The sequence below is a fragment of the Corythoichthys intestinalis genome, chromosome 6 (assembly GCF_030265065.1).
Source record: "Corythoichthys intestinalis isolate RoL2023-P3 chromosome 6, ASM3026506v1, whole genome shotgun sequence".
NCBI lineage: Eukaryota > Metazoa > Chordata > Actinopteri > Syngnathiformes > Syngnathidae > Corythoichthys > Corythoichthys intestinalis.
This window is the reverse complement of record NC_080400.1, coordinates 28,213,438-28,224,649: the sequence shown is the minus strand read 5'-3', so window position 1 is coordinate 28,224,649 and position 11,212 is coordinate 28,213,438. Positions and strand designations below refer to the sequence as shown.

The 11,212-nt window shown below is 41.9% G+C and overlaps 1 protein-coding gene and 2 non-coding genes across 4 annotated transcripts; 2 read left to right on the top strand and 1 right to left on the bottom strand.

Annotated features, from left to right (window-relative positions):
- The first annotated feature begins 130 nt into the window (after window positions 1–130).
- Window positions 131–202, top strand: trnap-cgg (transfer RNA proline (anticodon CGG)). The gene has a single exon. It is a non-coding gene; the product is annotated as a tRNA-Pro (tRNA).
- A 215-nt stretch (window positions 203–417) lies between these two features.
- Window positions 418–489, bottom strand: trnap-agg (transfer RNA proline (anticodon AGG)). Its single transcript has one exon. It is a non-coding gene; the product is annotated as a tRNA-Pro (tRNA).
- thap12b (THAP domain containing 12b) lies at window positions 454–10,554 on the top strand. 2 transcript variants are annotated; one of them, XM_057839664.1, is made up of 6 exons: window positions 454–801; window positions 2,067–2,187; window positions 2,986–3,093; window positions 3,165–3,201; window positions 7,376–8,106; window positions 8,618–10,554. In XM_057839664.1, exons 5-6 carry the CDS (start codon window positions 7,444–7,446, stop codon window positions 9,791–9,793), a joined length of 1,839 nt encoding a protein of 612 aa, XP_057695647.1. In that variant the 5' UTR covers window positions 454–801; window positions 2,067–2,187; window positions 2,986–3,093; window positions 3,165–3,201; window positions 7,376–7,443; the 3' UTR covers window positions 9,794–10,554. The 2 variants fall into 2 exon arrangements, with proteins under 2 accessions (XP_057695647.1, XP_057695646.1); XM_057839663.1 differs by lacking the exon at window positions 454–801 and adding an exon at window positions 856–1,606 and having other exon boundaries at window positions 8,618–10,550.
- The last annotated feature ends 658 nt before the right edge of the window (window positions 10,555–11,212 follow it).

The following is an 11,212-nucleotide window of genomic DNA, read 5'->3' as shown; positions in this document are numbered from 1 at the left end:
GTCTCTTTCAATTTATACAATCATGATATTTTGCGCGTAGTTATGCTTTGCGTGAGTCTTCTCGTTGTCATGTGTGAGTGTCTGGGTTCACTGTGTTCAAAAACGTAGAGGATGGCCTGCTATGCCACTCGGCTCGTTGGTCTAGGGGTATGATTCTCGCTTCGGGTGCGAGAGGTCCCGGGTTCAAATCCCGGACGAGCCCATGTGGTTTTACATAATGACCAAGTCATTCCAGTAAAACTACACGGTGTTTGTATTCTTGACAAACTACATAGGTTACTTTTTGAGTTTCAATTAATGATGTAATCTCTATTTTTGCTTTGTTTGAGTACAATGTGTTCATACGCAGTTCTTTGCAACATTGTGGTGACGTCATTAACCACCCCCATACGATGGGCCAATCTCGTTTATAAAAGCGGGCTCGTCCGGGATTTGAAACCGGGACCTCTCGCACCCTAAGCGAGAATCATACCCCTAGACCAACGAGCCTTTCCATCATCAAAACGACCATGAAAATCGAACCGTGCAAAGGCGTATGGTCTGGTCAAAATACTGTTATTCTGATGGAGAAGCCCATGTCTCTGCGATTTTCTTTTTAATTACTTCTTTCCGTCTCCCTTCCAAAATGACTGATGAGCAAACCGACGAAATATTAAAGTTGCTGACGCCCCAACACATAGATATCCTATACAGAGACTAGATGTCTAAAGGCGAAGTTGTTGAGAGGAGTTGAAGTTGTTGCATTTACTGGCGACCATCTTGCGTCGGTGGACTTCTCAGGCGGGCTGTCGTGCTGCGGAAGTAAGGTGGTTTTCCTACTAAAACACTCTTGGCTGAACTCTTGACGGAATTACAAACAGTAAATGCTTTATTAAAAATGTATTAATGATTCAGGTTGGATTTTGAGAAAATATTGGAAATAATCTTTCTGCATCTTGGACGTTAATGACAAAACAAGCTGTTTAAAAATCGATTGGAAGTTCAGCAATCCATGCCTATTTCAAAGCACGTGCGCCATTGACTGTTAAATACAAGGTTTAGCTCATGACCCCGATGCAAACTGGCCGGTGAGACACGACTCTTGTTAGCGTTGGCTAACCCTAGCCTCAGCAGGACCGAACTGGGGGGAGATGGCGGCACATGGAAACACTGGTGCGTCTCTATGACGCAATTTACGTAAAAGAATGCTTTATCTCTGCTCTTATTGGTCAACGTCCCGTGACGCTGCCCAATTATTGTGGAGCCTCGTTTATCTCTGTCCAATCAGTAGCGAGCTTGTAAACTCCGTCGAGCAAAAAGATTCGGTGGTTTTTCGGCGCTCCTCCAGTATTAATAACCGTCAATGACATAATTTTACTTGTTTTTGGTTTTTTTCGCTGTCGTGAGGTGCAACCGGTGTGGTGGGACAGTAGGATTTTTTTTCAATAAGAAGCGACTTGTGAAAGGCTAACAAAGTTTGTTGAACATAAACCCCAAGTAGTAGCCTAGTGAGCTACCTAGCTAGTGTTTCTTGAAACATGCCGAATTTTTGCGCCGCGCCGAACTGTACACGGAAGAGTACACAGTCGGATTTGGCATTTTTTCGTTTTCCGAGGGACCCCGAGAGGTAAGATATAACATATTATCGTGTCATGTTTTATGAAATGCTAATGGTCTAAAGTGGAACAAACGGTTGTTTGTGAACACATCGCATTGTCCATGTTTTCTCATGTGAAGTCACTTAAGATAGTAAAACATGATTTAAACCAATGAATTCATTTACTACAAATTCTTACATCTCATTGCTTGTTTTAAATTTGACATTTGATCTTGATCGGAATTAAATTGTAATAGTGCACTACACTAAGAGCAGTGAAATGACAAATGTCAAAAATACGTTTTTTATTTATTTCGTGAAAAAAATAACACCCCATAAAGCCTCAAATGCCTATGTTGCTGTGAAATGTGTGATTGATAAGTAGCGTTAGAATTTAGCCTGCCTTCTCGTGACCACATATTCTTACACTGACAGTACCATTATAATCCAAGAATGTATTACGTGTCTAAAATGACTTGTGTACTTCCAGATGTCGGATCTGGGTGGAAAATTGTCGCAGAGCGGACCTGGAGGCCAAAACCGCCGATCAGTTAAACAAGCACTACAGATTGTGTGCCAAACATTTCGATCCAGCTTTAGTGTACAAAACGGTGAGTACCTCGCTTACATGTACGAGGGGTATTCAAAAAGTAATGCACCCTACTTTATTATGTACAAACAAATTATAATAGCAACATGTATTATACATCAAAATAAAGGTACAAGTGTGAGGATTACATTTTTACTCCTCCACATAGACTCCACCTCTCTCAACAGCTACAGTTCACCTATGAACGAGGGCATGTATACCAGTGTTGTAGAACTCAGCCGGTTGATCTCTAAGCCAATTCGTGACAGAAGTTTTCACTTCATCGTCATTGCCATATCGGTTGCCCCGGAGTCCTTCTTTCATTGGACCAAAGAGGTGGTAGTCTGACGGTGCCAAATCAGGAGAATATGGCGGATGTGGTATCACAGTCCGTTCAAATGAAGTGATGACCTCCATGGTCCTGATGCTTGTATGAGGACGTGCATTGTCATGCTGGAGGAGCACATTTGCCATTCCCAAGTTGGGCCGAACACGTCGAATTCTTGCTTTGAAAGAGGTTAAAAAGGTGTGTCCTATCATATTTGTGCCAAATATAAACAAGATTGGTAAAATCCTGTACAAGCAATGCGCTTGAGTGCATTACTTTTTGAATGCCCCTCGTATGTTTCATAATATATTTGAACAATTACTTTATGCCTGTACCATCTCAAATATGTCTCTGTAGCAATTTACTTTGTTAAGTGTGAAGAACTAAATCATTTTAGCATTCTAGTGTTCTGCAAATTACTTGCAATTTTTCCACCTGGAAGCACGTATAAAATAATAATTAAAAGGTCTTAACTTTGTGTGTCTGTATCAGAGCCCCTACAGGACAGTGCTAAAAGATACGGCCATTCCCACCATCTTTGATCTGACCAGCCACTTGACAAATCCTCGCGTCAAACACCGCAAGCAGATAAAAGAACTTGTGAGGGCAAAAATGGAATGTCATCTTGATGTGTAACTTTTTGGGTAAAGCTTCTTGTTTTTCGGTTTCAGACGGAAGAGGACCTAAGACGAATAAGGGAAAGGAGATGTAAGTAGGCTGGGGCTCTGAGGCTATCCCAGTACACAAGCCAATAAGGGGGGGCATAAGTTGTGAAAAAATATTAACCCATTATAGGGCATCATTCGGCACCACTGACGTCAATAGAAGTCCAATGCATTTAACTACAATATCGGGGTGAATGGATTAGATGTAGATAGATAACAGCCACTTAGTTAACATTTTTTTCAGACCAAGTCACACCTGAGTATAACCCAAAAAATGCAAAAATTAAAAGAAAAACAATGATTATTAATAACAATAATAGTAATTATAAGTTTAATGTATCATCCCTTAGTCAGATAACTGTATCTTAAACAACATAACTTCCTTACCCATCTCTTCATCTCACTCCAAATCACTACTAAATCCAATAAAGTCTTCATCTTCAGTAAGTATGTTTAAATGGACACTTTTATCCGAATTTAAAGCCTGGTCGGAATAAAAAGGCATCTTGTACACACCGATCGAGCCCATTTCGATCAAGATTCTATTCCAAATAAGGGTGGGGGGGTTATGCCAAATGATAATCTGAACGGCACGTATGAAAACACTATTCAAAAGTTTTGGAACAAACTGTCTAGGTCTGCAGTAATCGATTTTACATACATATATATATATGGCGGAAAACACTCAGGTGACTTGAAGTTCTGCTCTGAGACCCCCAATTTAGCCAACTTTCAAAATTGTCCGATATACATGTGTGATACATCATTGGAAAGTTTAAAATCTCAATTTTCTGTGGGAAGAAAAATTTTGCACAGGAGGGCATTTAAAAAAAAAAAAAAAGTTTTTTTAAACAGCAAAACCCTATCTGGAGGTGAGAGCACGCGAGAACAGAATTACAGACGCCATGACTTTAACGAGATATTATCGCGTACTTACCTTGTTTCGATCCAAAAAGTCCATGTAGCATGTAACACAGAGTGTCAAGACACAGCTGTGAATGGCCACAGCTGGATTTTTTGGGGATTTCATGGGTGAAACATGGTAATATAACAAGGGTCGCGAGGCAGAAATCGCAGACATCAAGGATTGGTCCAGATTTTCTTTTTCATATATTTACCATTTTAAACATCTTTTTTTTTCTTTCAACTTTTTTTTCTTTGGATCGATTATTTATCATCTAACATATTGGAGAAAATGCGACAGTAACAAAAAAAAAAAAATACAATTAAGCGATAGTTATGAGGTAGATATCCGTGACTTTTTTACAGATGCAATTTTTTTCATTGTGACATAATTTGTTTAAAAGTTTAAAATATGTGAGTGAATAATTTTTCAAAGTGTTTTTTTTTTTTTTTTTTTTTTTTTTTTAATGAAATATGAGAAATCGATTAATGATTCTAAGCTAAAAACGACAGACATTTTGAATAATTAATTACCTTCGTTTTATGGCTGGGTTGACACAAAAGCGGTTGCGTGACGTCTGTAAAAGGTGGTTTTCAGGGTAAAAGGGACAAATTAAAATTAGTTCGGGGGTTTAATGGGCCATGAGTCTGCAATGGCCGCATATAGACATATTGTTCTATCAAACACAACAGTTTCTTTTGGCTTAAAATACAGCAGTTTATTTTATAGAGGGTTGCAAGAGCAAAAACTGCTTTTTCAGTCTTATATGTGTTTTCCGCCATATACAGTGGGGCAAATAAGTATTTGGTCAACCACCAATTGTGCAAGTTCTCCTATTTGAAAAGATTAGAGAGGCCTGTAATTGTCAACATGGGTAAACCTCAACCATGAGCGACAGAATGTGGGGGAAAAAACAGAAAATCACATTGTTTGATTTTTAAAGAATTTATTTGCAAATTAGAGTGGAAAATAAGTATTTGGTCACCTACAAACAAGCAAGATTTCTGCCTGTCAAAGAGGTCTAACTTCTTCTAACGAGGCTCCACTTGTTACCTGTATTAATGGCACCTGTTTTAACTCCCTATCGGTATAAAAGACACCTGTCCACAACTTCAGTCAGTCACACTCCAAGCTCCACTATGGCCAAGACCAAAGAGCTGTTGAAGGACACCAGAGACAAAATTGTAGACCTGCACCAGGCTGGGAAGACTGAATCAGCAATAGGTAAAACACTTAGTGTAAAGAAATCAACTGTGGAAGCAATTATTAGAAAATGGAAGACATACAAGACCACTGATAATCTCCCTCGATCTGGGGCTCCATGCAAGATCTTACCCCGTGGCGTCAAAATGATAACAAGAAAGGTGAGCAAAAATCCCAGAACCACACAGGGGGACCTAGTGAATGACCTACAGAGAGCTGGGACCACAGTAACAAAGGCTACTATCAGTAACACAATGAGCCGCCAGGGACTCAAATCCTGCACTGCCAGACGTATCCCCCTGCTGAAGCCAGTACACGTCCAAGCCCGTCTGCGGTTCGCTAGAGAGCTTTTGGATGATCCAGAAGAGGACTGGGAGAATGTTTTATGGTCAGATGAAACCAAAAAAGAACTTTTTGGTTGAAACAAAGGTTTTCATGTTTGGAGGAGAAAGAAGAACACCATACCCACTGTGAAGCATGGGGGTGGAAGCATCATGCTTTGGGGCTGTTTTTCTGCAAAGTGACCAGGACAACTGATCTGTGTAAAGGAAATAATGAATGGGGCCATGTATCGAGAGATTTTGAGTGAAAATCTTCCATCAGCAAGGGCATTGAAGAAGAGACGTGGCTGGGTCTTTCAGCATGACAACGATCCCAAACACACAGCCAGGGCAACAAAGGAGTGGCTTCGTAAGAAGCATTTCAAGGTCCTGGAGTGGCCTTGCCAGTCTCCAGATCTCAACCCCATAGAAAATCTGTGGAGGGAGTTGAAAGTCTGTGTTGCCCAACGACAGCCCCAAAACATCACTGCTCTAGAGGAGATCTGCGTGGAGGAATGGGCCAAAATACCAGCAACAGTGTGTGAAAAGCTGATGAAGAGTTACAGAAAACGTTTGGCCTCCGTTATTGCCAACAAAGGGTACATATTAAAGTATTGTGATGAACTTTTGGTATTGACCAAATACTTATTTTCCACTATGATTTGCAAATAAATTCTTTAAAAATCAAACAACGTGATTTTCTGTTTTTTTTTTATTTTTTTTTTTAGGGGTGCACGATATCCATTTTTTGAAACCGATATCGATAACTTCCTGCTCCTCAAGGCCGATACGATAACCGATAATATATATATAATTTTTCAATGTATATTCACCTGAGTTTTTGAACACCTGTAGGTCAAAAATACTAGTAGTTGATTCAGCTTAGATTTGCCTTTGACCGAACCATAATTTTCATGATGACATGAACATTATTCTAATGAACAAAACAAAGACAGTAACAAAACTTTGCATACTGGAAAAACAGGATTGGAAACACCTCGTGCACCTCTAGTTTTTTTTCCACATTCTGTCTCTCATGGTTGAGGTTTACCCATGTTGACAATTACAGGCCTCTCTCATCTTTTCAAGTAGGAGAACTTGCACAATTGGTGGTTGACTAAATACTTATTTGCCCCACTGCATATATGAATAATCAATTCATCAACAAGTTAGTTCGAATAATCAAGTAATCGGATTATTAACATTTAATGCATTGCAGAATAAAGTTAGGAGACAAACACAAGATAAGATTATGCATTAAATACATAATAAAATCTCCGAGTGTTTCTTCAAACTCTGCAGGATTGCACTTTCATTTCAAAAGAGCAATAAATAAATTTAAAAATAAATCAAAACAGCTGGGCTTGGCCTCAAACGGTATTAAAAAATTAATAAATAAATGAGCACCTCAGAACAATTGGCGCACTTGCATAGCAAAAGTCCGCTACCTTAAATGCTACAAAATGCTAACTTTTTTTTGTTGTTTTTTAACAATACTCATACCAAATCATCCAAACACATATTCCCACAAACAACTGCTAAATATATATCCAGTCTAAATTAAAACTTGCCTTATGTTTGTTTTTAACACGGTGCAGCTGGATTCAAGGAGTTAAATGAGTTATGTCATCGTCATATTTTTTTTCGGTATCGGGTCGGGACTCTATATTGGCATATTCTACAAATCAGGTGACTCTGGTGCAAACATATGTGATCAGGACATGCCTACATCAAACATTTGTCATCTTGTCATTCCCTGGTATACCAGTCAAGTGTGCCTCCTTCCTCAGTGGCTGCGTCTGCTGAGAAATCCAAAAAGGAGGCAGTAGCCGAAGATCCCAGAGCAGATGAGCCACAGATGTCGGCAGAGGAGAAGGAGCTGCGCGATTACCTGCGGTCTCTGTTTGAGCTGGTTCTGGAGCTTGCCAAACAATGCGTTCCGTTGGAGACCTTCAAAGCCCTAGACGGAGACAAAGCATCCAACAATTTCCAGGCGCTGCTGCAGTACCGAATGCATGCCGGAGACGAGGCCCTGAGGAGGCGCTTCGAGGCCACGCCGGTAAACGCAGACTTCCTGTCCTCGGCCCAGCTGAACCAGCTCCTGGACGTGTGCGAGAACACAGTGAGGGAGGAGATGTTGATGGAGGCTAGGGAGGGCCGCTTCTTCTCGCTGGTCACCGACGACCTGGTGGACTTTGGTGACGACAAGCATCTGCCCCTCTTCCTGCGTTTCGTCAACCAGCACAATGTGGTCCGCGAGGAATTTTTGGACTTTGTGTCGTTCGATGGCGATGAGCTGGCGCTGGTGGAGCGTATAGAGGCGCAGCTGACGGAGCGTTGGGGACTCAGCATGGAGGACTGTCGCGGACAGGCGCACAAAGTAACCGGGGCGTCAGCCACCAAGATGAAGGCGGTGGCCGTGCTCTTGATGGAGAAGTACCCGCTGGCCTTGCACATGCCCTGCTCGCGCATGGCGCTCAACATCCACTTGGCCAACAGTCTGCCATTTCCGAACGTGCAGGTAGGAATGTGCCGATCACCGCTTTGAAGGTTGTAAAAAGTCAAGGTATCAGATAACGCAGAAACTTACCATATGAGCTACTTTTTGATCCTGTAAAAAGATAGGCAGTTTGGATATTGGATTTAACAAGGAGTGTGCCGATGTCTTTGAAATAAACGAGCTGCCGGAGCTTTTTTTTTAATTTATTTATTTATTTTTGTGCTGTACTAAGTGTTCTATTGCAAACATTGTTTTAAGACACATTAAAAAAATGCATTTTTTAACCCTCCTATTTTTCAGAATAATGTGAGCTGGAAAGTTATTATTTTGTTTGGCATGTGCAATTACGTGATCTGCAATTAACTGACTATCAAAACAGTTGTCAATTTATTTGGCATTCGATTAGTCAGTTAAGTAAATCCTACAGTAACTGTGATGTGGCGCGTGAAGCTGGCTAGCTTTAACACCGTGATACTTTTGCTCAAAGTTATCAGACCATGAGAAACTGATAATTGCCCATGCCTACATGCAGGTGCTGGTGGAAACGCTTAGGAGGGTTGCTGCCTTCTTCAAGAGCACAGCAGCGCAGGACGGGCTACGCACTTGCATCAGCGCTCACTACCAAAAGAATGATGAAAAGGCCACTGCGCTACATCAGGCCTGTGCCGACAACTGGACCACGCAGCATAATGTCTTCGACGTGCTCCTTGACATTCTCCCGCCGCTCGTTTCCTGCCTGGACAACATCCACGATAACACGGACGGCACCTTCGATGGCGCGGAGGTGGCCGCCGCCTACTCGCTGTCCGAGATCCTCGCCGACTTCGAGATGGTGATGACCGCCGTGGTCCTGAAAAGCGTCCTCACTTTTACCCGAGCGTTCGGCCGGAATCTCCAAAGTGAGACGATGGATGCCTTCTGCGCCGCTAACAGCCTCACCGCCGTCATGCACTCGCTCAATGAGGTCAACGACAACATCGACGTGTATCACGAGTTCTGGTACGAGGAGGCCACGAGCCTGGCCGCCTCCATGGAGATCCCCGTGCGCGTCCCCCGGCTCTACGTTCAGAGGCAGCGCGCCACCGACATGAGCGAGATCCAAGCAGAGGCCTATTACCGCGAGTACGTCACGCTGCCGATCATCCACAGCGTCATGCAGGAAGTGGAAGAGATGTTCTCCGAGGTCAACCTCAAAGTCCTCAAGTGCCTATCGCTGGTGCCCGCCATCATGGGCCAAATGAAGTTCAACACCAGTGAGGAAACCTCAGCCGACGTGTATCGCGCCGACCTGCCCAGCCCCGACACGCTGCCGGCCGAGCTGCACTGCTGGCGGATCAAGTGGAAGCACCGCGGCAAAGAGGTGCGCCTACCCACCACCATCCATGAGACGCTCCAGCTGCCCGACATCAAGTTCTTCCCCAACGTCAATGCCTTCCTCAAGGTGCTCTCCACGCTTCCCGCGCTCAAGATGGAGGAGCAACAAGGTGTGACGGCCGGCCAGCGGCTGCGGGCCTACCTGGACGATGTGCCCGCCAAGCTGTGGAACCGCAGCTTGGCCGTGCTCAACGTCAACACCCACGTCAAGCCGGACTTGGATGTCATGGTTGACAAATATTGCAGACTCTACCCCGAGGACGAGCCCGAGATGGAAGTCGAGCAAGAAGAGGAAGAAGGCAAATTAAATGAGGCTGTTCCGAGTCAGAACTGAAACAGTAGTTGCATCTTTTGTATTTAAATTGTGTTGTTTTTGTGAAAGAGTAGAACCAGGTGCACCTTGTAATGCAAAACAAGGTAAATTTTTTGTACCGATTTCCTTAGAACAAATTTTATTCCAAATTCCCAGTGGTTTATAATCAAAATAATAATATTGCCTGTAATTGGCTGGGATAGTCTCCACCCTCGTGAATATAAGCAGAACGGAAGATGAATGAGTGAAAATATACAGACCTGTTCATACTGTATAAGCAAGTCCACATTAATACAAATCACACTCCTCCTGTCAATGTGATATTATTGTTACGATAAGCAAGGTGACCACAAGGAGGCGCTGCTCTACCAATGCCAATTTATTAGAGCTAATACTGAGCTGCAGTTATGTTTGCCTCTACTGAGCCACTTGAATTCATTAATTAATTGTTAGCACTGTTTTTGTGGGCTGTTTTGATGTTTAGTGTGTTATTTTTGACTTAAGCTTCACTTTTCCTGTAATGATTCATTTATTTACTGTTGATAGAACATTTTGGTGTTTTTTCATAAATTCCTGAATTTGCTGTCTTTTTAATACAGTACTTAAATATGTAATTTGCTCGACCATGTATTTTTGTTTAGTCGTCCGTTAAATAAAGTATACGTGTTTTTTTAATGTGGGAGAAAGCTCCAGTACCCTGAGAAAAACCACCCAGGCACTGTAATAGCATGCAAATTCTTCACATGAAGTTCTCCAGGACTCTAAGCCAGAATCTCAGAAATACAAGGTGTCCCCCCAAATATATATACCGTAATTTTCGGACTATAAGCCGCTACTTTTTTCCTTCATTTTGATACCTGTGGCTTATAGTCAAGTGCGGCTTATTTGTTGATTTATTTGGGTTAATAGGTTACACTTTATTTGACAGTGATGTCATAAGATTGTCATAAGATCATCATAATTGTGTCATGACACTATCATGGGCATTAATAAATGCTTGTGACATGTCATTTAGTATCATCTGGCAAATTATGTCACTAACTCCATTTAAGTCCAGCTTGGATCTTTTACATCCATTCAAAAGTGAAATAATTGGCCGGTTAACACTAAATGACATCTGTTATAAGCATTCATTAATGCTTTGGACAGTGCCATGTCAAAATTATGATTGTCTAATGACAGTCTTATGTCACCACTGTCAAAGTGTTACCAAATACCATAACTAGCAATTAATGAAAAAACTGGAACAGTAACTAAAGAAATGTTTAGCACAGAATATGATTTTTTTTTTAACTGATAAAGATGGTTTTTACTGTTTTTTTTTTTTTTTTTTAATTTACATCCGTAGCACTGCAGTGTATGCTAGGAGGCATGTTGGACAACAACAGTGTTGACAGCAGGTGGCAGCAGAGGTTGCCTGTCTCCCCCAAGGCAGCAGTG

Excerpts from the sequence above, each read along its gene's own strand:
- thap12b (XM_057839663.1), top strand. The coding sequence starts at position 1,518 with ATGCCGAATTTTTGCGCCGCGCCGAACTGTACACGGAAGAGTACACAG. Across the intron at positions 1,607-2,066 it reads TTTCCGAGGGACCCCGAGAG|ATGTCGGATCTGGGTGGAAA; the intron begins GTAAGATATAAC and ends GTGTACTTCCAG. Across the intron at positions 2,188-2,985 it reads CAGCTTTAGTGTACAAAACG|AGCCCCTACAGGACAGTGCT; the intron begins GTGAGTACCTCG and ends TGTCTGTATCAG.